Genomic DNA, 23,181 nt, shown 5'->3' on the forward strand with positions numbered 1-23,181 from the left:
TGCCTGGGGAGTATCATCGAATGTCATCGGCGCTGCCTCCAGGGTGCCTGCAGGATGGAGGGCGGGACTCCAGGACATGGGTCTCTGGACAAGGAAGCCCCCCTCCCGCCCCCCGCCCTCCACCAGGAGAGAGAGAGATCAAGATCACAGCCGTGTGGCTGGCCACCCACATTTGTAACTAGATTGCCTCCCCACTCCTTGGACTCAGTCAAACCCTGGATTCTGGGTCTTTTCAGGAAGATGGTAGGAAGCCCCGATGGAAAAGTTGGGCTTCCTGCTGATTCGAAAGTGGAGGCTCCAGCTGGTTTTACTTTGAAAAGTGTAGGAGTGGGAGCCCATCTGTCCCCGGGCTGCTGAGGCATGGCACGCTTCTTACGCCAGCCTGTGCATCCCGCCAGACAGGGAGCCGCGGAGACCCTGGCTGCAATCCAGCTCTTCTCCTCAGCTGGGCGACCCTAGACAGCTCCCTTAAACTCTGCCTTAGTTTCCCCGCCTGTGAGTAGGGATGCTGGGTGTTACTACAGGGTCCTCAAGAGGCACGGAACCAATGATGCCTACGGAGAGAGGTTTACTTTAAGGAATCGGCTCCTGGGAATGCGGGGGGCTGGCTGGGGGGCCTCGACAGCCCATCCCGACCCCCTCGCCTCTGCCGACACGCTTCCTCTCACCTGGTACTTCAAGCCGTCTTCTCAACACCCAGTATTTTGGGACACCCAACCCCCCACCCCCCAGAATCCCCTCAAACCTCCCCTCATTTCTCCTTTGCACTATGGACCCCAAACCGTCTCCACAAGGGACCTGCTTCATCCCAACCCCCCACCTCCACACACGCTCCCCCCTTCCCGCCTCCACCCCGCACAGGGACGGTAAAATCCTGCCCACCCTTCAAGGCCCAGCCTTCCCTGATGTCCTCTGGGAATATTGATCACGTCTCCCTGCTCTGCTTACCCGGTACCCTGTGCACACTCCTCCCCCTCTCTCCATCTCTCTCTTCCCCGGATTGCAAACGGCCTGAAGCTGGAGATTTTTGTTCTATTCCTCTTGGTGCCTCTCCTTGTCTCGCTGTGCCTGGCACCGAGGCGTGTGATTCACGTGGTGGAATGAGTAGAACGGTCCCAGTCGGCGATCATTCAGTCTGCTCTTGCTTGTGTCTGATGGTGGGGACCTCACCTCCGCCCAGGCAGCCAGGTCCATTTCCAGAAACTCTAACCCATTGGGAGGGCACATCTGCAGGGTCTCCCTCTCCGGGACCGGGCGAAGACTATCTTTTGATTAGGTGTCCGTGTTTGGCCCTCCTTCTCCTAAAGAGGAAGGCCATTTTCTACTTGCTGGGAGAGACGCTAATTTGATGTAGATAAGAAAGTCATGGAGGATGGAGAGGACGAGGTGGGAAAGGAGCACTGGCCAGGAGTTTGAAGAAGCAAGGTTCTACCGCAGTCTTGACGCACGGCGGACGTAGACAGGGAAAGACAACTCCAGTAAATATTGATGCGGCTCGTGCAGTGGGAGCTCTTTGAATGTCCTTCAAGAAATCCAAGAATGGAATTTCTCCTTAAATACTTTTGGTTATTGAGGCGCCTGGGTGGCTCAGTTGGTTGAGCGTTCGACTCTTGATTTCAGCTCAGGTTATGATCCCGGGGTCATAGGATCGGGCCCTGAGTTGGGCTCCTCATTGAGCATGGAGCCTGCTTGAGATTTTCTCTCTCTCTCTCTCTCTCTCTCTCTCTCTCTCTGCCTCTGCCTCTCTCCCCCACTTGCACTCTCTGTCTCTCAATAATAAAATAAATTAATTCATTAACAAGTTACTTTTGGTTATTGAACTGTCTTATTTAAACTTGACATTGCTAGGGCACCTGGGTGGCTCAGGTCATGATCTCACGGTTCGTGAGTTCGAGCCCCACCTCGGGCTCTGTACTGACAGCTCGGAGCCTGGAGCCTGAGTCAGATTCTGTGCCTCCTCCCCTGCTCATGCTCTTTCTCTCTGTCTTGCAAAAATACACAAACATTAAAAAAAAAAAAATTTAAACATGACATTTCTCTGAGACCGAGCCACATAAGTCTCTAAATTTATTAGGGTTATCCATTATACACTCAGTAGTAGATTAATTCGTGCTCAGATACAGTTTTCTCTTTGACGTTGTGACTTTTACTTGTAAAGATGCAGGACGGTGCTGGTAAGCGTCTAGCTTAGAACCAGTCCGTTTTGTTTTTTTTTTTAAGTTTAATTATTATCTATCATGTAACTTTCACGAATATTCTCCCCTACATCTCCCACCCCAGCCCCCTGCGCTGTTTGGACACCAGAAGCCGACTCTAAACCGGAAACTTCTGGGCCAGTAATTATCAACGCCACCAGGCAATACCCCTCTCTTTATAACAAATAATTTGGTAACACCCCCTTTTACTATCCTGGAATGAGGCTCGCTGATAATACAACTTACCTACATCCATAATTTAAAAAATTCATTATCATGTCATGTATAAAGATAAAACAAAGGTTTTTTTGGTTTTTTTTTAATAATAAAATAAAATGTCTTTCAATATTTAACACGATAGCCCTGGAGGACATACGAAGCGGTTAGAGGCTCGCACCCCTGGACGGAATGGCCCCACGTGCAGTGCTCACTGGCATGGGTGTGTCGGGCCAGCGGCTACACGGTCAGGACGCAAACGGCCCAAATGATCACAGCTTCACATTTTGTGTTCAGCGTGGCTGGCAGGGCCTCTGCTTTTCCTAAAGAGACCCAGCCGGTCGACAGAGGCTCCACGGAGACACGCACATCCACAGCCCCCGGGACAGCGGAGGGATGTGAATTGTCACTGATTCAAAACTTCCACCAGAAGTGACACACAGCCACTCCTGGGTTGTTGGCCCAGACAAGCCATATGGGCCTGGGGAAATGCCACCCACCATGTGCCTGGAAGGAGAGGACACTCAGGGTCGCGACCGACGTCCGTAAAGCCCCTGAAAGCCCGTGGTGGCACTGCCGTGGGGGTGCCGTGGTTTGCGACGGTGAGCAAATCTTGGTACAAAAGTCCCCAATAAAAGCCCCCCCTGCCCCCGCCAATAATGCAACATAGTTTGAAACAAACAGCTGAAAGATAATGTACGTATAAGCAACATTTGTAAGTTCTAGAATCTGGTCTAGAACACGGGAGAGATTCCCCATGTATTTTTTGGCTTGCACGTTCCAGAACACCCGGTTCTCCCCTCCTCCCCTCCTCCCACTAAATGTCAGTATCCTCATCATGGCAACCAAACACTCCCACAAATATACAAAACGCCCCCACCGGGGACAATGCAGCCCCACTGAGGGCCACCAGTGGAGGCTGCTGGGTTGTAGCAAACCTTTTCCAGCAGCATAGCCCCCATTTGGTTTATTTCTCATGAAATGTCAGGCAGAACCACAATGTACGCGTTGGCTCAAAGTACCCCTGCCCTGCCCTAAGTGGGGACACCCACCCCGCCCCTCCCCTCCTCCCCCACACCCGCTCCTTCCCCACATGTGTCCGAAGACCCAAGTTCCCAGGTGCACAAACCCTGAGTCTCCACATATCCAGTTTCAAGTTCGCTGGGCCCACAAAGTCACCTCTGCTCCCTAACGTGTGTGATGAGGGGGCCATTCTGCCTTCTGAGTGTTCTGAATCTGACCGATCTAATAACACCTGTGAAAACTTTTGGTGAGGTGATTACAAGCGACATTTGCCACTAAGAGGGGAAAGGATACCAGGGGCTCCGTGCCTCAGACGGGACGCCGGTTTTCCCTGAGGAAAAGACATCCTTTGATGAGCGGAAATATTTTCAGCAAAGATCCGATCCTTCTAAATGCGTTAACACAGGTTCAGTATTGTGTTTCTATTTCTGTGTGAAATGCCAGCATGGAGAGAATTTTCCTGTTTGTGGGTAATCTGTGGTCAGGCATAAAGCAATGGAGTCGATGCAGGGCAATTGGGGTGAAAGTTTTGTGGCTAGTTTTTAATTTAATTTATTAATTTATTTTTATGTTTTCAATTAATTTATTTTTTTTATTAAAAAAATGTTTTTAATGTTTTCTTTATTTTTGAGAGACAGAGAGAGACAGAGCACGAGCCGGGGAGGGGAAGAGAGAGAGGGAAACACAGAATCGGAAGCAGGCTCCAGGCTCCGAGCTGTCAGCACAGAGCCCGACGCAGGGCTCGAACCCACACACCATGAGATCATGACCTGAGCCGAAGTAGGACGTTTAACCGACTGAGCCACCCAGGCACCCCATCTCTGGACAACTTTATTGCCTCTGCTCTCCCAGACATGACTCAAGCCCCGGGAGCTCTCATGGCCACAAGCTCCTGGCCCGGCTGGACCCAGAAAGCCCAGTCCCAGGCAGCGGTGGGAGAGCTGGCTTCTGGGTCCATGAGGAGGTCACCTCGGCTGCCCTGGGGGCGCGACTCCTGGGGATTTCAGAGCAGCAGGAAACGGGCTGAAAGCTGAGATCAGATTCTAACAGCAGAGGAGTTAGATGGACGTGCATTGTCACACTCACACACACACACACGCACACACACACACACACGCGCCTACAGGAACCAGATATTCAGAACCGGACTCCGCTTGTGCCTCCTGACTCACTTATCTTTAAAATGGTCTCTCGTTTACAACATGCTTTCACGGCCGTGAGAGAGAGAGTCCTGTGTGACCCATGTCTGCAGCCAGCACCCATTGAGCGGCTGGGGTGGGGGGGGGGGCGGGCGGAGGGCCAGGGGCCAGGTGTGTGACACCAGTGAGCAAAACAGGAACCCCAGGTCTTCTGTGTCCAATACGGGAGAAAGAAAACAAGCAAAGCAAAATAATTTAAAAAAAACAACAACCAAATTCAGAATTCTAGATTATGAATTCCATTTCTGGAAGTAAGCAGGCTAGACATGGCAAAATACACTCCCCTCCTGATACCCTAATAAATCTGGATAAAAAATACTGTAAGAACTTCAAAAATGTGTAACTGTGGGGCACCTGGGTGGCTCCATCGGTTGAGCATCCACCTTCAGCTCAGCTCATGATCTCACGGTTCACGAGTTCGAGCCCCGCGTCGGGCTCTGTGCTGACAGCTCGGAACTTGGAACCTGTTTCAGATTCTGTGTCTCCCTCTCTCTCTCTGCCCCTCCCCCACTCACGCTCTGTCTCTCTCTGCCTCAAAAATAAATTAAAATGTTGCAACAAAATTAAAAACAAAAGAAAGAAAGAGTCATGGAGGCTAGTGTGAGTCAATCTAAAAAACAGGAATTCTGGAAGGAATAATAAATGTAGGAAAGACAACGTTTGAAGGGATTATTTTACATCGATATTTTATATATTTTATTATCTATATTTAAAATATCAGATATCTCATTAAGTGCGAAACCTTACATACATTTATACTATATATAATATTATATATGGCTATATATAATATTACATAATATAGCTATATATAATATATAATATTAATAATATTATATATAGCTATATATAATATTACATATCGTTATATGTAATGATAATGTATATGTACATGTATATGTATAATGTATATAATGTATAATGTAATGATAATGTAATATAATATTACATTGTAATATTATATACGGCTATATATAATATTACATATTATTATAATATATTTTATATAAATATATACTATATAATATATATTATATAATATATATTATAATATATATGTTTTATATAAAACATATAGTATATACTATATAATATATCATATATGAAATAATATATCACATATGAAATAATATATAATACATAATATATTTTTATATAGGGGGTGTAATATATCATGTATCTTATATCATATATCATATATCATGTGTAAAATAATATATCATATACAATATATTATGTATATATATTTTATTATCTATATTTAAAATATCAGCTATCTCATTAAGTGCGAAATCTTACATACATTTATACTATATATAATATTTACATGGCTATATATAATATTACATAATATAGCTATATATAATATATAATATTAATAATATTATATATAGCTATATATAATATTACATATCATTATACGTAATATTATATATAGCCGTATATAATATTACATTGTAATATTATATATGGCTACATTGTAATATTATATATGGCTATATATAATATTACATACTATTATAATATATTTTATATAAATATATACTATATAATATATATTATATAATATATTTTATAATATATGTTTTATATAAAACATATAGTATATACTATATAATATATCATATATGAAATAATATATAATACATAATATATTTTTATATAGGGGGTGTAATATATCATATATCATATATCATGTGTAAAATAATATATCATATACAACATACTATGTATCTATATTTTATATATTATATATAAAAATGAATCCTATTGCTCTTGTTTCTCTGGAGAAGCCTGACTGTTCCACCACCACCATCTTTGTGACTCTGGTCCACTGTGACGGGGTCCCCATCTCAGACTCCTCAGGGGTCAGCCTTTCCCGCCTCCCTGTGTCCAGAGCCTATGTGTGCTCCCCCAGGCAGGGGCCAGGACCGTCTTCTTCACCGTGGCCCCCACAGCTGAGCTCGGTGCCTGGCACACTGCAGGCCTCAGTGAATATTCGACGAAGGCGTGCACGCAGCAACGAGTGAATTTGCGGTTCCCTGCCTCTGACACTCCCTCCCACTTTCTCTGCTTCTCACCCTCACCCCCCCGGCCCCCACTACACGTACACTGTCCTGAAGGCCTGGCACAGACTGCTCTCCAGTCCCGTGCCACGGAACATCCATGAGGGCAGAGATCATGTTTGTCACTCAAGGCTGGGTGCCTCGTCCCTATCGGTGGGGGGCCGTTGAGGGGGGTGCTGGCACATAGTATTTGCTCAATAAATATTTGTCAAATCAATGCAGAATAAATGCCGTTGCAGGATTGATTATACTTTTAAAATATTAGCCCATATTTCCCTCCCAGGATTTCCTTTCTTTTTTGCTCTTTCCTTTTCAGACAGTAAGGCATTTCTGAGCCCAAGCCTCAGGAAAGGACGTGGCAGCTGAAAGCAAGAAAAACATGTCCCTCGTGTAGATGTGCAGATTCAAAAGCTCAGGCCCTGAGAGGATCAGAAAGAACACAGAGAAAAGGGCAAAGACTTGGAGGAAATTGTGAGGCGTCCCTGCTTCCCAGGCTGGAAAATAATGTTCTGAACTGTCAAAGAGGAAGGGAGTTGAAAAGGAAACAATAGATTGCAGTTGGTGGTGGACCCCAGACAAAGGAGTTCTGTCCCTGCTGGAGGCCACTGCTAGCTCAGAGGGCACCCGTGTGTGAATTAGGAAAAGGCACCCCTTCTGGGTGCACAGCTTGGCAACTGGAACACAGATGGAATCTAGCCCTTAATTGACGCGCCCCCACCCCAGGTGCTCATGTGGAGTGCACAACCTATACAACCATACAGGGCTGCCCTGCACACCCCTGTGAAGCCCTGGAGGAGGCTGGGAAAGCTCAGACAGGCCCCATAAGGTCTAAACACGGAAGAAATGTATGCCTCATATCCCAGGTGAAGCCCTCACGGGTCAGGGTTGTCCCTGAGAAGTGGCCCTGGCAGAAGGAGACTTGGGCAGTCTCAGGGTTTCCTCAAGGGCCTGATAAGGACAATAACTGGAGACCAGGTGGGATGCAGCATCCCTCAGGACCACTGTGGACAGATGACAGCAACAGATTGCCACCTTCCCGCCCCCACACGCCACAACTTGGCACCTGTAAGCCCCTTAGAATAAGCCAAAACCCCAGGGATATTTGGAATGAGGGAGCACATTCAAGGAGACAGAGATTAAGTATCAGCCACGCAGCCACAGTGAGGATTCCAAACAAAAATTCACTTAAGCTATAGAAAAAAAGAAGTTGCATTCGGTGCACACGGAAGGTATAAAGGGAGATTTTTTCTACCAGCTGTGCTCCACAAATATTTGTTGAATGAGTGCTGAGTGAATGACAAATGGCTTCTTCTCGGCAGCCCTCATTTTATTCTGCCCTGATTTAATTATCGGAGCACACGGTACCCTGACTAGATTGTCAATTGCTTGAGGGCAGGGACCAGCCTATTCAACTTTAAATCCTGCGCACGTATCTATATAGAAGTGCTCGTTGCCTGGGCATTCAATTGAATTACTATATAAATGCACAGCATTTTCCCCAGGGTCCGTGATCAAAACCCTCCCCTCCTCTTGTGCTCCCCTCCCCTTCTCTCCCACCCTCTGAGCAGAATTCCCAAAGCTGGGAACGGACAAAGGGATCCTCTCGTGCTGTCCTGGATGCAGCAGCTCAGCCTGATGAATGAGCCTGTTAGGTAGGATTTCAGACATGTCTACGTTAGCAGATGAGCTCTGCTCTGTTCAGCAGCCGTCAACCGGTGTGGACTGAGGTCAGGTTCATCACAGAGGGTGGGGCCCTCAGGACTCAAGGGCAGGGGTAACTAGGTCACTTGTCCTGGAAGTTCCTGGAGGTTTATGGGGCCTCCCAGAGTCGGTACCCTGAGTCTAAGGCGCTGTTCAAGGCCCTCACGGCCTGGGCACCCGGCTGGACTCAGGCCTCCTTTTCCATGGCCCCTGTCCATGACCTCTGCTCTAGCCTGCTTCCCGGTGTCCACTGTCACAAGCCAATGTTTTATTCTGGGTCCTCACAGCTGTATCACACATTCTGTCTATGTGCTCGGCATTTGTAGATACGCTCGTGGCTCCTGGCCGGCGTTTATAGGTTATTCGCCTTGCGTCTGTCCTTTCTCTGTGGCCAGAAGGTCAGTGCCTGCCACTGGCTGGCCACCTCTTTGTCTCCCCGACTGGAGTCCCCGCTGCCTTCCCAGCTTTGAACCCAGATTTGCCCCTTAACTAGCTGGTGTCCTTGGCATGTTCTTTAAGCTGCTGTGTCCACGGTGACCACCTCCCCTGGGTCTGTGTCCTCTCCTCTGGGCGCCCTGCAATTTTTGGCCTCTTCCCGCAAAGGTCTGCTGACCACTCTCCTGACCAGACGGTGCTCTCCCCGCCATCGCCTGTGCCCGGCACCGTCCCTGCCACTGAGGAGTGACCTAAGGAAGGCAGGTATCCGTTCCTCTCTCCTTCCTGCTCCCTCCTCTCCCTCCTTTACCCAGTTTCCCTCCTCTCCTTTCCCCCAGCCTCCTCCCCACGCACACAATCCCAGCCATTTCTTCCTTGGGGCCCCTTCACTTGCTCCAGGAGAGGAAGATCACCAGGCAGAGACTGTCATGTTGCAGGCTCTTTTATTAAAGCCAGGTGAGTTACTCCATTAGCTGAAAAGGCACACTTAGGTTCCAGAAACCCCCACCCCACCCCACCCTCCACCGCCCTGCCACCTCCTTTGGGATGGGTGTGGCTGCCCCACTCTGCCCAGACCCGTTTCTCACGGCAGAGGGGCATCTGGTGGGGGTGATGGGTCAGAGAATCTGTATGTTTACGGCTTGGATTTGGGATTAGAGGCGCGGGTGACGGGTTGGGTTTGGAGATTGGAGGAATTGGGTTGGAGTCGGGGAGAGAGGAGAGAGGCTGCGGGCGGCAGAGAGCAAAGGGCCACACTTCCGGTTCCCGGGGTGATGACCCCCACAAGGAGCTCAGTCCAGATGAAGCCAGCCCGAACAGCCTCCCCCTCCCTCCCCTCCCCCACCCGCCTCTCAGAAACAAAGCAGACACTCAGAAGCAAACTCTACGTGGCTACAGGAGACCCAGCGCCACCCTCCCCTGGGGCCCGGCGTCCCCGTGGGTGGGGGTGGGGTCGTGCAGGGGCTTAGCCCTGGAAACCCAGCTCCTTGTACTTGGCAGCAATGTCGTTCCGGAACAGCTCGAGAGCCTTTCTCATGGCCGCCTGGGCGTCAGTGCCGAAGTCGTGGGGATGTTTGCTCTGGAGAACCCGGATGATGGCCTCTGAGATGAACTGCAGCGGGATGGATGAGAGGGGTGCTGGTCATGGGGGCGGACACGCCAGGAGCCAGGGGGCAATCAGGCCGAGTCCCACCTTCTTTTTATTTCAGGGCCATTTATTGAGCGCTTACTGTGTACCAGGCATGCTTCCAAGTGGTCTCTGAGATTAATTCCTTTTATCCCTGCAACCCCGGGAGACAGGTATAGATGGGGGACCAGGCCTGTCCCAGTACAGACCCAAGGTTGTGCGGCCCAGTGGGTCGGCTCACCCACCACCCTCCTTGGCTAGTGTTCAGGATGTGGGTCCAGCTGCGGCCAGACAAGGGCCCGGGCGCCGCCTCCATGCAGACAGCTGAAAGGAGGGAAATGCTCCCATTCCATGGTTTTATCCAGAAGTTTGCAGTCAGAAAACCTAGATAGAGAGAAACTATGTCCAGGGTGCCTAGGGGTGGGTCAGTCGGATAGGCGACCGACTTCGGCTCAGGTCATGATCTCGCAGTTTGTGAATTCGAGCCCCACGTTGGGCTCTGTGCTGACAGCTCAGAGCTTGGAGCCTGCTTCGGATCCTGTCTCTCTCTCTCTCTCTCTGCCCCTCCCCTGCTCACGCGCTGTCTCTCAAAGATGAATAAACGTTAAAAAAATGTTTTTTAAGGAAGAAACTATTTCCATCTATGTATATTTAATTTTTGCATTTAATGGCTTCATAGGGTTATTGCTTGAAGCAGCCTATTGGGGGCGGAGCGGGGGTGCAGAGCATCCTATATTCTGTGCCAAGCACAGAGCTGGTGCTCAGAATTCTTGGTGGGCGGGAAGGAGGGAAGAAGAGGGAAGGATGTGGCCTATGGCTTGCCCCCAGGACCCATACTGTCTTCTGCCAGCCTCGCCGTCACCATCACGCTTGCTTGGGCACCCACGATTTCCTTGCCAGGAACACCTACAGCATGGCGGCTTTAGCGACTCGACGATCTCATGGGCGTAAAATGCTACTGTGCTCTTCCGACAGGGAATCAAGCTTTGATGTCAACCACAGCCCTGGCCGGCGCACCAAGCGGTGTCACTTTACAGAGGCCGCGACTGGAAAGTAGCCAGACTGAGGTCACATAGCAAGAGGACTTTGCACCCCGGGGGCGGGGGGTGGGGAGGTGGGCCAACGGCCGCCAGAGCCAAGGACGGAGGCAGTGACCGTACCTCGTTTTCCCGTTTTCTCGGGGCGCCCCGAGTGCAAGTGACCACGGGCAGGTGGGGGGGGGGGGGCTTGGGCTGCCATGGAGCAAGCCCCGCCCCTGGAAAACGTGGGATACCCAACCTCCCGGCTCAGCTCCGCCGTGACCCTCATGTGTGACTTATGAAGAGCATGGAAGGGCCCTGCCTTCGATCTTGCGGGGATCCACGCAGTAAACTAAGCTCGTTTTCAGCAGACCTGGTTTCTAGTCCCCCCGCTTCCAGTGCTACCTTCTCTTTCTGAGCCTTGTTCCCTTGTCCCCCCGGAGGGGATATGTCTTTCCGGTTGTGTTGGGAGCCCACCCCCACGCCACTGGGGTTCAGAGATGCGAGAGCCAGGGTCTGCCCTCGGGAAGCTCATGTCCCAGCCAGGAGACAGCTGGGTAAAGAGATGAATTACAGTACAGCCGGGCAGGCGCCGTGACAGAGAATGAGGATAAAGCGCCTTTGCAGGGGGGCGGGGGGGGGGGGGGGAGGGCGCCGGTGGACAGAGCAGCTGACGGCCGGCCGTGTGCGGAGGAGGTGGCTTCTAAGCTGGGCCCTGGAGGATGGACAGGGATTTGCTGACAAGAGAAGATGGGGAGGGCAGGGGCCACAGCAGGCACGGAATCTCAAAGGCAGGACAGGCTCCTTGTGTCTGTGATGCTGAGTGGGATGGGCGGGCCAGGTGGTCTACGTGTGATTTGCGGGGGCAGCTGGGGCGCAGGGAGGTGAGGCTGAGAGGCTGACGAGGGGTGTGGCGGTGGCGGATGGGAGATATTGTACCGCAAGGGTTAAGGGCTTGAGTTCCGGAGTACCGTTGATCAGACTGTACCTACTGGGTTATTAGCTGTGTGACCTTGGGCAAGCTACCTAATCTCTCTGAGCCTTCAGTTTCCAAATCTGTAAAGTGAGTATGGGAAGGGTACCTGCCTGGCACAGAGTCTGCTAATTGCCTGCCCAATGTCCATTTTCTCCTTCTTCCTTGGTAACAGAACACTGGTTGTATTTGCAGTGGCAACAGACCACATTTCCCAGCTTTCCATGCAGACGGGTGTGGTCTTGTAACTAACTTCTGGCCAACGAGATGCAAAGAAAACTGTTGGGTGGGATTTCTGCGACTCCTTAAAAGAGAGCTTTCCTCTCTTCTTCCTGCTTCCTGTTGGGAACGTGGACCAGATGGCTGGAGCTCTAGCAGCCATCTTGGACCATGAGTCAACTTTGAGGACTCATGCCAACATTGGCATGAAAGAGGCTGCATTCTCGGTGACCGTGGGGCCCCCACACCAGCTCTGGACTCCCCAGCTCTGAACTTCCTTTGCGTCAGAGAAAGAGAGGACACTGAATGCCTTCAATCTCAGGGAGATTTCGAGAATTCCACGCAGTGATCCAGGCAAATGCCCATCCTAACTGGTAGCTATCACTGCTACCTTTATCCTCATCGTTGCATCAGCCTGCCTGCTGCTCCCATCCTGAGGGATTGCACCTATCCCGAAGGCCCTTTATCCCCCAGATCTCAATGCTCCCTCTTGCCACACCCCTCCTCCCACTGGTTATAAAGGCAGTTCAGGCTCTCCCCTGCCCACCCAACTCCTCAGCCCCTCACAGGAGGTTCAAACCAACTTCTCTTGCCTAGGACACCCGAGGCCTCTCCTTCTTCATCTGTAAAGATGCTGAAACCAGTATCACCAGCCTGTTGGCCACCCCCAGCCCAGGATAGAGCCCCCGCTCCTGTACTCCTGCCTCACGACTCCTGCACACATCAGGCTCCAGATGGCACAGAGGTTAGGCACTGAGGGCCTGGGGGAGTAGAGCCCTAGTTTGAATCCTGTGGGCAGCTATTGCCCTCCCTGTGCCTCAGTTTTCTCATCTGCCCAGTGGGTGTGATAATGGTACCTCCCCGTGGTGGGGGGAGTGCAAGTGGTGCCCCCAATATCCAATCTCCCTTACTTCCCCGGACGACATACCGATCTGGGGGAGAAATGGGTTTCCTCTCAGTGACCGCAAGGGTGACAGCTCGTTTTACAGATGAGGAAACTGGGGCTCAAAGAGGAATGACGTGGGTCACCCACAAGTCAGTGGCTGAGCTGGGACTCGAACCCCAAATCCCAGCCCTTCGAGGCCTCCCCTCCCACCCTCCCACCCGCCCCTGCCCTGCCTCCCACCTCCAGGTACTTGACGGGGATCTTGTGCTTGGTGGCATGTGACTGGGCCAGGGGCTTCAGCTCCGCCTCGTGCTGGCCCTTCTTCTTGAGGATGCCCCCCAGGGCGGTGAGCACCGTGTGGCCATGCTTCTTCAGGTCCTCGGAGCCCTTCATTTCATCCTCTGTCTTCAGGTGCTTGAACTTTTCGAACTTCTCCAGGGTCTCCGGGTGGCCCTTGAAGAGGCTGCGGGCACAAGGGGGGCTGGAGTCAGACACAGGGGCTGGAGGTGGTGAGACACACGAGTTCCAGTCCCGGCCCTGCTATCTCCCAGCTGCGTGATGTCGGGCCATGCGCTTTACCTCTCTCTGTGCTTCTGTTTCCTCATCCAAGCATGGGGGATAACTGGTGCCTACCTAGAGCAGCGCTGTGGGGGCTCGGTGGGCTGTGTAAAGGCTTGCCTTGCTTATTTCAGGTCAGTAGCATCTGCCTCTCCATTGTTACTCGAGAGGTAGGAAGGAAAGATGTGCCTGCCTCGCTCCCTGGCTCCACCCGATTTTCTCTGAGTCGCTTGGAGAGTAGGTGATTAAATCACATCACGGGTATGAGGCAGAAGGGCCAAGTGGAAGCGGGTCTGCGTGACTCAAGACGTCGACTGCACAGGGGACCATCTCTGCAAGCTTCCTGCCTACGGATCATCCTTTGGCTGCTTAAATACTTGCAGCTACAGGAGACTCACTACTTCCTGTGTTAGCTCTCAGGCTCAGAAAGTCCTTGCTTATTTTGCTCAGACGCCCTGTACCTCCCAGGCCCCTCAGATGGTGAGGCCCAGGGAGGGAGCCACCTGCCAAAGACCAGGTCTCCACTCCTGCCAGGGAGCCAGGGAGCTTAGCTGCAGAGGGACTCTGCCCTGAGCCACACCTGTAGCCCTGGAGCTCGGTCTTTCCTGTTCTGGAAAGTTGGGTGTCGGTTAAAGGGAGTCATACCTGCTGCCTCGGTGGGAGGTGGCTGTCCCCGTTCCACTGTGGGCCAATGGAGCACAGAGGCAAGTGACATGGGTCGGTGGCAAAGCCCGAACCAGAGATCAGATGGTTCTGTAAGTCATGGGCCCTCTCTCTCTCTCTCTCCCTGTCATACCCTGAAATGTTTGCAGGAGTGGCCCTGTCTCCCCAGCCTTCCCCTCCTTCTGTCTAATGGCTTCGGGTCCTTGCAAGGTTCCTCTTTTTGTAGCTTCCTGGCCCAGCCACTTGCTTCTTCAGCCCTGCGGTGGACACACTCCGGTGTGTGAAAGCATCTCACAGCACACACCCATACTCACGTGCATGCACACACGTGTGCACCAAGTAGCACAAACAGGGAGCACACCCTTCTCCCGGGAGCTCATCCCTCCTGCATCCCCCAGAACGCCCAGGGCGATCCACAGCCATGCCCCATGTCCCCATCTCACCCCCCGTCCTGGCCCGGCCAAGCCTGTGTGGCCGGGACAGCTCATCCCTGGCACTTTTCACCCAAGGGTCCTATTATTATCTGGTGACAATGATCCTTGAACTCCTGCCTGGCAGAGGTGAGACCTAGCACCCACAGGTGAAGGTCGGAGGTCGGAACGCTGGAGGGAGCCTATCTGGGGCAGAAGAGGGCCAAGGACCTGGTACCCAAGGCAACCAAGGATCTCAGATATTTGGGGAGCCCCCAAGATGTCTGGGAGAAAGAACACGGGGATGAGAGTTACAAAAGCTGAGTTCTGGTCCCAGGTCCACCTCCAACGTGCTGCGTGACATTGAAAAAGTCACTCAGCTTCTCTGGTCCTGGTTCAGCCATCCATAAATCAAAAGGGTTGGTCTGGCTGATATTTCAGCCTCCAGCTGTAAGGCTGGACCCCTGCCTCACCTTCCACTCTGTGCCAGTCAGCCCGCGAGCGAGCCCAGATTTACCTTCAACGGTGCAGGAAAACCAGGCCAATGAGTGCCCACCAGATCATTCTGGCATCACTCAGCCGCTTCCCTCCCTTGGCCCAAAGTCCTGCAGCTGGGAGCCCCAGGCAGCCACAGAAGGCCATACCTGGATTTGCCTAAGGGCAGCACCCCGGAAAATGGACAGACGAAGCCCGTCGGCCCGCGGAAAAGGATGGACAGACTTTCACTCCTGTTTCAGGAGCCCTCACTTGCCTTGTGTCTTCAGCTTCAATCCTACGTCCACCTGCTTTGCTTTTCGCAGGCCTGCAGGCAAGTCGGTGAGGAAGGAGGCCACCTCCCAGCTGTCCTCTGAACGGAGGCCCAATCGGACACCCACACGGGAGATGGAGACTCCGACCTGCGGAATGCCTTCCCTGCTCTAGGCAGAAGAACCGGGCTGGGCAGGGCAACCCCGCTCTGATGTGCCAAGAGCAGAGCGCTCCAGAGCAGCCGTGCTGGGTGCAAGCCGCCTGGATGTGAATTCCAGCTGTGCGACTTGGGGCAAGTTACTTAACCTCTCTGTTAAGGGTGGTGATCCTAATATCTACCTCATCGGGTGCTTGGGAGGCTGAGTTAATATACGGGAATCGCTGAGCCCGGGGGCTGGGGGTGTCCTTTGTGACTTGCAGCAAAGCCCTCAGTGTTTTGTTAACAGGCTCCACTGAACAGAATATGCCGTCTTTTACAAGAGGAGTAGGAGAAGTGACCTTGCCAAGGTCAGTAAGAAAGCCCAGGCTCAGCCTCTGGAACAGAATCAAGTGGCCAGCTCCCACAGAGGCAGGTGCAGCTCTGGGGGTTAGCACCCCCTCCCTTCGCTCTACACGCAGGGAGGCCCTCCTCCCCGGACCCCGCACAGTAAGAGGGCAGAACCCGTTGGCATGGTCTCTGCGTGCCCCACGGCCTAAGACGTGACGGGGCATTGGGCTTTCTGGGACCTTTCAGGGGCCAGGAGTCTCAGGCATCACATCCCATCCCCAGCCCCTGGCCCTTGGTAGGTGTCCCTGATCCACTCTGGAGAGGGAGGGAAGGTTTCCCCTGATGACACAATACCCCAAGTCTCCTTCAAGTCACTGCCTTGGGGGCTAATGGCCCCCAGATCACCTTGGAGAGACTTGTGCTTTGCAAACTGGTCTCCAACCCCAACTACCCTGCCTCCTCTCCAAAAGCGAGGGAGGAGCATGGGCTCAGGGAATGCCAGGGCATGAGAGCGGAGAGGGACCTCAGAGACCCTGGCAGACAATCGCTTCTTTCAGCCGATAGGCAAGCAGGAGGAGTGAGTCACTCAGAGAGGAAGAGTGACTTATCCAAGGTCACACAGCACAGGTGCCTAAGGAGCTGATGTCCACTTGGGGGAAACTTTTGTCCCATCCAACAGGACCTGTTGCAGCCCCAGCGGCCTGCTGGCAGGGACAGGAGGAGAAAGACACAGGGAACATCCCCCATGATGCCAGTCGGAGTAAACAGAGAACGTGACCATCCTTCCCCAAGTGTTTCTAGCGTGGATGACTCAGGGCTCAGACTTCGGATCACAGATCCAGACATGGGAGCCGGATAGAAGTGCAGCCCAAGGAGACCAAAAAGGCATCTGAGTGGGAGAGGGAAACCTGGCTCGTGACGTGACGAAGGAGAAACTCGTCTGTAAATGAAAGCGTGAAGGACAATCCATTCACTCGTGGCCACCCCAGGGCCACTTTCTCCCAGGTGCAGAAATGTGGATTTATACCCCATTAGATATTTGACTTGCACTGGCCCAGAGCGTGAGAGAAGGCACCTGGAGAAGAGGGGTCCAACACCGTCTGGGGTGGAAGGCAATGAGAAAATAAAATTCTGCTTACAAGCCACACACCATCCTTTATTTACAACGCTTGGAATTTTGTTTTCTTTTGTTTTTGTTCAGGAACCCCTGCAGTCAAGATGTGCTTGGAGACCACACTATTCAGAGCTCTCAAATTCAAGACTTCCTCAACATCAAAAGTCCCTAATGGGCCTCTGTCTTCTATTTTCTAATTATAATACTTCGCAGGTCCTTAAGCTAGCTCCATCCGTAACAATCACTAACATCTTCTAGAACCTGCTATGTTCCAGGAACAGCACCAGGCCCCTTACATGCATTATCTTATTTAACTCTCACTTCTACTTTAAAGGGTAGCACGGAACAGCCCCGCCCATTGTATAGGAGAGGAAACTGAGACTCAGAGAGGTTGTGTGCCTTCCCAAAGGTCACACAGCGGTTCGGAGGCTGAGCCAGCTCTAGAGCCTGTGGGTCTTTATCTTGAAGGCCATGTCTCAGTCTTGACAGTTTATAGACCTTTACGGATTTGTGGTGCGGGGAGGTCCTGCCCCTCTCAGGTCCTGTTTGTCCTCGTCCATTTAGTGAAGCGTCTGGACAGGATCTCTCAGGGCCCTTGTTAACTATGACTGCCTACGATTCTAGGATTCCTCTTGGTGGGCGCTAGGCATCCGGGGTTTGATCACCAGGCTTCTCCCACTGCTGGCACAGGCCCGGGATGGATCTCTTTTCCTTTCTGGACGCCAGTCCCTGACACTTACAAGCAAAGGAAAACCAAGTGAAGGTGTTAACAAAGTCGACCGACACAGCCAACTGGTCAACCCTGGGCAACGATTCCGCCTTGCAGGCACGCACCCTTGATCTTTGGGGAGTGGGTGACAGAGGCAATGGGGTCTCTTCCTTTTACCTGATGAGGACCTCCTGCCCGTGGCCCGCGAGGTCGGTCTCCACCTTCCCCCAGACGTTCAGCACCAGCTGCCACTCTCCGTCGCTGAGCCCCATGGCGCAGTCTGTGGAAGACAGAAAGAGGGAGTCCGGGCCGACTCGGTGTCCTGGCTCTGACAGCCGGGGTTTGAGACCGCCCGGCCCCAAAGGGATTTTATACCTTCCCTGAAGCTCGACACAGATCACTTGACGGCTCGTTCACTCTCCCCTCCTCTCCCTCCTCCCTCCTTTTCATGAGGGGTCTAATCTTTTCCTTTCTGTAGCTCTCACATGGGAGCTATTTTGGGGCAGGTGCCATTGTGGGGAGGTAGGACAGCTCAGGCCACAGGGGCGCGGGGGTGTTTGTGTATGTGGCAAGAGGAGGGGAGGAGGCTGGGCCACTGTGTGGAGTCTCAGAGGCCAGCAAAAAGGGCACCACCTAGGCCGACGCCAGCAGCCTGAAACTCAACTCTCCCTGTTGTCAACCATCCCAAGGAAACTGTCATGTTTCCAAGCTCGGGCAGCGGCTCCTGGGCTGGCCCTGGGACTGTCCTGGTCCTTAACAGTCTCCTTGTCCACAGTCTGCCCATGTTGCCGGAGAGCCCCTACCCAGCCAGAAGTGGGGGGGTGAGAGAGGGGAGGGAGCCGAGGTGGTTCCTACTTATAGCTGGGCGTCTATCCACAGGCTCTTGGAGTCTGGATTTTTCTACCCCACCCAGAAAACTGGCTTCGTGGCCCTCGTGGCCTTTGCTCAAGTATTTCCTTCTGAGAAGTTTTGCTTGGCACACCCCCTCCAGGCCCCATTAATGTCCTCCTCCTTCCATTTATTTGGGTGGGCGCCCCTGTTGTACGGCTCCCTTCATCGTGCTGTATTTCTTAGTTTCCATGCTGGCTCTGCCACGAGTGTGTTAGAGCAGCCGATACGTGTAGGGACATGCTGGGCCCTCCTCCGAGCACTTCACATTTGGTAACTTGTTTAATCCCCTGACAGCCGTATCTCTAGAACAGACATGGCATCGTCCTCGTTTATTCAGGGGGGGAGTTAGGGAAAACTGTCACGGTCACATAGCTGATGGTAGAGCTGGGATTTGAACCCAGAAAGTCAGGCTCTTGGGTTCATGCCCCCGAATACCTTACTCACTTATGTTTTATTGACTTCTGTATCTCTTGGACCTCACACAGTGCCCTGTACCAAATCGTAGCTGAACAAATATTTGTTGAATAAATAGATGGTCTTGCAAGGGAGCCAAGGGAGGATGGTTGGCCTTCTTTGTATTTATCCATCATCCATCCATCATCTAGCCACCCACCCATCCATGCATCTCTCCATCGTCCATGTATGGGTTCATCCATCCACCACCCACCCACCCACCCACTCCCCCATCCATCATCTGCCCATCCATCCATAATCCATCCATTCGTCCATCCCACACATAGTGACAGACTACCTCTGGCGTGATGGAAACTGTGCCACATGCTCAGGACAATAAAACTAAATAAACACATCCCTGTGTTCAAGAAACTCACAGTCCCTTGGGGAGATATAAGGAGTAAGCTTACAGTACCGTTGTTTTAGTGCTATGATCAACGTACCAGGCCCTTCCTTCCATCTACACAGGACTTTACAGTTCACAAAGCACCTCCTTGGGCAGCATGACATCTGATTTTCACAGTGGCCCCGCAAGGTAACGAGCATCACCCCATTTTATAGCTGTGGGCGGTGAGGTTCCAAAAGAATAAGCAAGTGCCCTGGCTGCCCTGGGTCTGTAATAGACACGTCCGTCACGACGACCCCACATAGACAGCTCTTTCTAAAAGCGACTGCTCTGTCCCAGTCCCTACATGACCACGTAGGGCCATGTGCTTCCCTCCGACCCCATGGCCAGTCACAGCCGACTGGACCGGGACTGGCACCCAACCCGAGGCAGCCGATGGCAGGGCTCTACCCAACAGCCTCCATCTGTTAGCTACCTGAATCAGATCCCCTGTTCGAAATACAAGCAGGGACGTTTGGCAAGAATTGTCTAGGCGGTAGGAAACGCGGCATCGAAGAGAGTCAGTTCCATGGCCAGCACGGAGTAGGAACCCCAAGGTGGGGGCTCTTGAGTGTCACCTAGGGCCCAGAATTCATTCCGTTCCGATCTCTGTCAAGCCCGGCCCAATTACTGTGTGAGGGTCACCGCGAACTGCCACTTCCTGTCTGACCCCTCGCGGATCCTGTCAATGAACCCTGTTGACTCCTTTATCGAATCAATCAGCTGGTTCCTAAGCAGAGGCATCTCTCTCCCTGACACGGTGCCCCAGGAGTCACATGGGAAGCTCCTGTTATCCCAGACCTCTGGGAGCCCAGCCACCTTTCACAGCAGAAGATGTGGTGGCAAAATGAGTAGCTAGAAATGTCACGGGGATTGGGGGGAGAGCTATCATTCATGCATTCATTCGTTCATTCGTTCGTTCATTCTCCTATTTGCTCAACAGCCTAGTACTAAAGGCTTACTCCGTGCCAGACCCAGGACAGAGGAAAGGCAATTCTGAGAGAATCTGCCAAGGGCTCAGACCCCCCAGCTTCGGCCCTTGCTGCCGGTCACTCGCTGGAGGCTGAGGCCAGCGCGGTGGCAGGGCAGGGCGGGGCGGCTTGGTACCCCGCCTGGCTGGAAGGGAGCAAGGACTTGGCAAGGTTACGCACCGGCCGCCCAGGGGCTGGTGAACAGCAGGGCGGGACCCAAATCTGAATCCTCGGCTCCACCATCTCCGGCCTCTGCACTTGTCTGGGGGCAGCCCGAGCATTTAAAAGCTCATCAAATCATTACCGATGCTCAAGTGTTTAATACGTAGCCGTCATCCCTTGGCAGGCACCCCCATTAACTGGCGTGCTCATGGAAACCTGTGGCTTTGAAGTCGATGGACCTTTTAAGTTTTACCATTTAAGCTAATAGGAAGGGGCCGACATCTGTTTGTACTTCGATATCTCTACAACAGAGCAGGCATTACCTAACAGTAGCTATGGCTACCTGGAGGCACCAGCTTTGTTTGGGGACTATAATTATCCCGGTGACAGCCTTCCAGTGGCCGGGGCAAGGAAGCTGGAGGTGCACGAAATAGGAAAACCAGGCCCCCTTTGCGGGCACAAGCCTTACACTCGCGTGTCATACACGGACACGCACACCCACACGCGCGCACACACCGAGGTGGGTTAGTTCGATCCCTCCACGCTGGACCCGCCCCCATCCTCTTTCCTGTCCTCTCATGTCACAGAAGCCTTTGGGTGCAAAACTCCCGAGACATGTAGGATCATTCTCAAGTCTTCAACTTCTACAGTCTGGAGATCCCAGAGGGAAACCCTGGGGCGCCAAAGTCTTCGGGTTTGGCCGCTCTGGAAATTTGGGCTTGAGAGGTCCAGGGTCATAGAAAGGCAGAGATAGACAAGTGTAGATGCGTATAGGGCCATCGTGTCTAGAGGCTAACAGAAGACTTCGACAGCATCTTGTCCAAGTTCCCACTAAAGGCGGGGAATTCTCCCAGCGGATCATCCTCTAGCATCTGCTTGAATACTCCTAGGAGCAGTGAGCTCCTCACCTAAGACTTGCAAGAGTCTCCTTTATGATGAACCAAAATATGCCTTCTTGTCACGCTCGCTCCCTTGGGCACACTCTGCTGACTCTTTGGGGATAGAGAGGACCAGTGGAGTCTACTGAGAGGAGAGGGAGGCTGCATGCTCACTGAAGACTTTTCTTGTCCGTACTTGGACAAGGACTTGACCCAAGCACCGCCCCCCCACCCCCCAACACACACACACACACACACACACACACACATACGGTAAGCCAGGAGCCAGTCTGGTGGAAAAAGACTGGTTTTGCGATCTTCAAGTCGGCAACTCCTGCGGAGCACAGACACAAAGAGAATTCTCTAGCAAGGGGCTTCCAGCATCCTGCCCCTCCCCCCCCCTCCCCTCCCCCCCAGGTTTGAGTCCCCAGGTGGCTGTGCAAAGAGCGGCTCTCTTCCAGGACCTGGGAGTTTGCTAGCCCTTGGGCAGCTAACAACTCCCCGAGCGAATCTGGGGGATTCCACTTTAAGACTTCATCCAGGGGGTGACTTTAGCCCCAAAGAGCCAAGGGTCCCTTCAACCTTGACCACCTCCCTTTCTCCTCCTAGGAGTCTCCCCTTTGGAAGCCAGCCTGGCCAGTGCCTCCCGCCCGCCCAGCCTAGTTTGCTGCTTCCTGCCAGAGTCTGCGGTCCTGGTCCAGCGCCAGGCCCGACTCAGAGCAGACTCGACGGGGCGGCGGGACCCCCAAGCTTGCCCCAGACCCCACTCCGCCCAGCCTCCTGGCAGCCATTAGAACTGACCGCGTCTCCCTTTCTCCCCAGCTGTCCTCCAGGAGCCTGCAGCCAAGCGGCGGGCTGGGGGTGGGGAGAGGTGTCTTATAGCAGCTGGGGAGAGGCACAGGGAACTAAAAATACAGTTGACATGGCAAGGCTCCTCCTCTCCCTGGAGGCCCAGAGGGGCTTTATTGGAAGAGGGCTGGCAGGGACACAAGGATCCCCAAATCCCAATAACAGGTGTGGCCTGAGGACACCAGCCGTCCGTCCCCACCTCTCCGCTACTCAACCTCGGAGGAGGCGGCGTGGGGTGGCTCCACCTTTCACCTGTCACCGGTGCGGCGCGGCCCCGCCTCCGCAGACCCTCTCCCTTCCTTCGCGGCCCATCTCGAAGAAACAGCGCCCCCTGCAGGAATCCTCCCCCAACTCCAACCCTCCCTCGCAGGTGCGCCTTCTTTCCCGCCTTGGGGCTCCAGCTCGGGGGCAGCCTTCTCTCTCTCCGCTTTGGGGTGCAGCTCCCCATTTCTACCCCGTGAGCTTCCTCGGGAGCAGACGTACCAAAACAATAGACACTCGCACCGCACTTCCTGCGCTCCAGGGGCACCGCGCCTCCCAGCAGCCATAAACCCCACCTCCCACACGAGGAGGTGGAGGCACAGAGAGGTTATAAGGAACCACCAAAGTCACACAGCTAGGAGATGCCAAGCACGAAGTTCGAACCCGGGTAGTCCGGTTTCGGGGTTGATGCTTCCCAGCTGGAACTGGTCCAACTTGTGGATCGTTCTTCTTCTTCCCCCTCTCACCTTTCTGACAGCACACCTGGCAGAGAGCTGGGTCAGTAAGGTCTTTGAATGTTTGTATTATTGAACGGAGTCCATCCAGGGTCTTTTGGCTTCCCGGAGGTTAAGGCAAAGGCAGTCG

At 52.8% G+C, this 23,181-nt stretch overlaps 1 protein-coding gene across 2 annotated transcripts; it reads right to left on the reverse strand.

The window, feature by feature from the left end:
* Positions 1–9,261: 9,261 nt before the first annotated feature.
* Positions 9,262–22,304, reverse strand: MB (myoglobin). Of its 2 annotated transcripts, none has more exons than XM_042990873.1 (4): positions 22,288–22,304; positions 17,924–18,026; positions 13,299–13,521; positions 9,262–9,946 (listed from the first exon to the last, which is right to left on the reverse strand). In XM_042990873.1, the coding sequence occupies exons 2-4, from the start codon at positions 18,016–18,018 to the stop codon at positions 9,800–9,802; spliced, it is 465 nt and encodes a 154-aa protein (XP_042846807.1). In that variant the 5' UTR covers positions 18,019–18,026; positions 22,288–22,304; the 3' UTR covers positions 9,262–9,799. The 2 variants fall into 2 exon arrangements, with proteins under 2 accessions (XP_042846807.1, XP_007096503.1); XM_007096441.2 differs by lacking the exon at positions 22,288–22,304 and adding an exon at positions 18,122–18,185.
* Between the last annotated feature and the right edge of the window lie 877 nt (positions 22,305–23,181).

Source organism: Panthera tigris, chromosome B4 (genome assembly GCF_018350195.1).
Source record: "Panthera tigris isolate Pti1 chromosome B4, P.tigris_Pti1_mat1.1, whole genome shotgun sequence".
NCBI lineage: Eukaryota > Metazoa > Chordata > Mammalia > Carnivora > Felidae > Panthera > Panthera tigris.

What these genes read in the sequence shown, in the direction of transcription:
- MB (XM_042990873.1), bottom strand. Translation starts at nt 18,018, where the DNA reads ATGGGGCTCAGCGACGGAGAGTGGCAGCTGGTGCTGAACGTCTGGGGG. An exon ending in GGGCAGGAGGTCCTCATCAG is followed by an intron (nt 13,522 to 17,923) that starts GTAAAAGGAAGA and finishes TTGTGCCCGCAG; the next exon opens with CCTCTTCAAGGGCCACCCGG. An exon ending in TCCCCGTCAAGTACCTGGAG is followed by an intron (nt 9,947 to 13,298) that starts GTGGGAGGCAGG and finishes ATCCCGCTGCAG; the next exon opens with TTCATCTCAGAGGCCATCAT.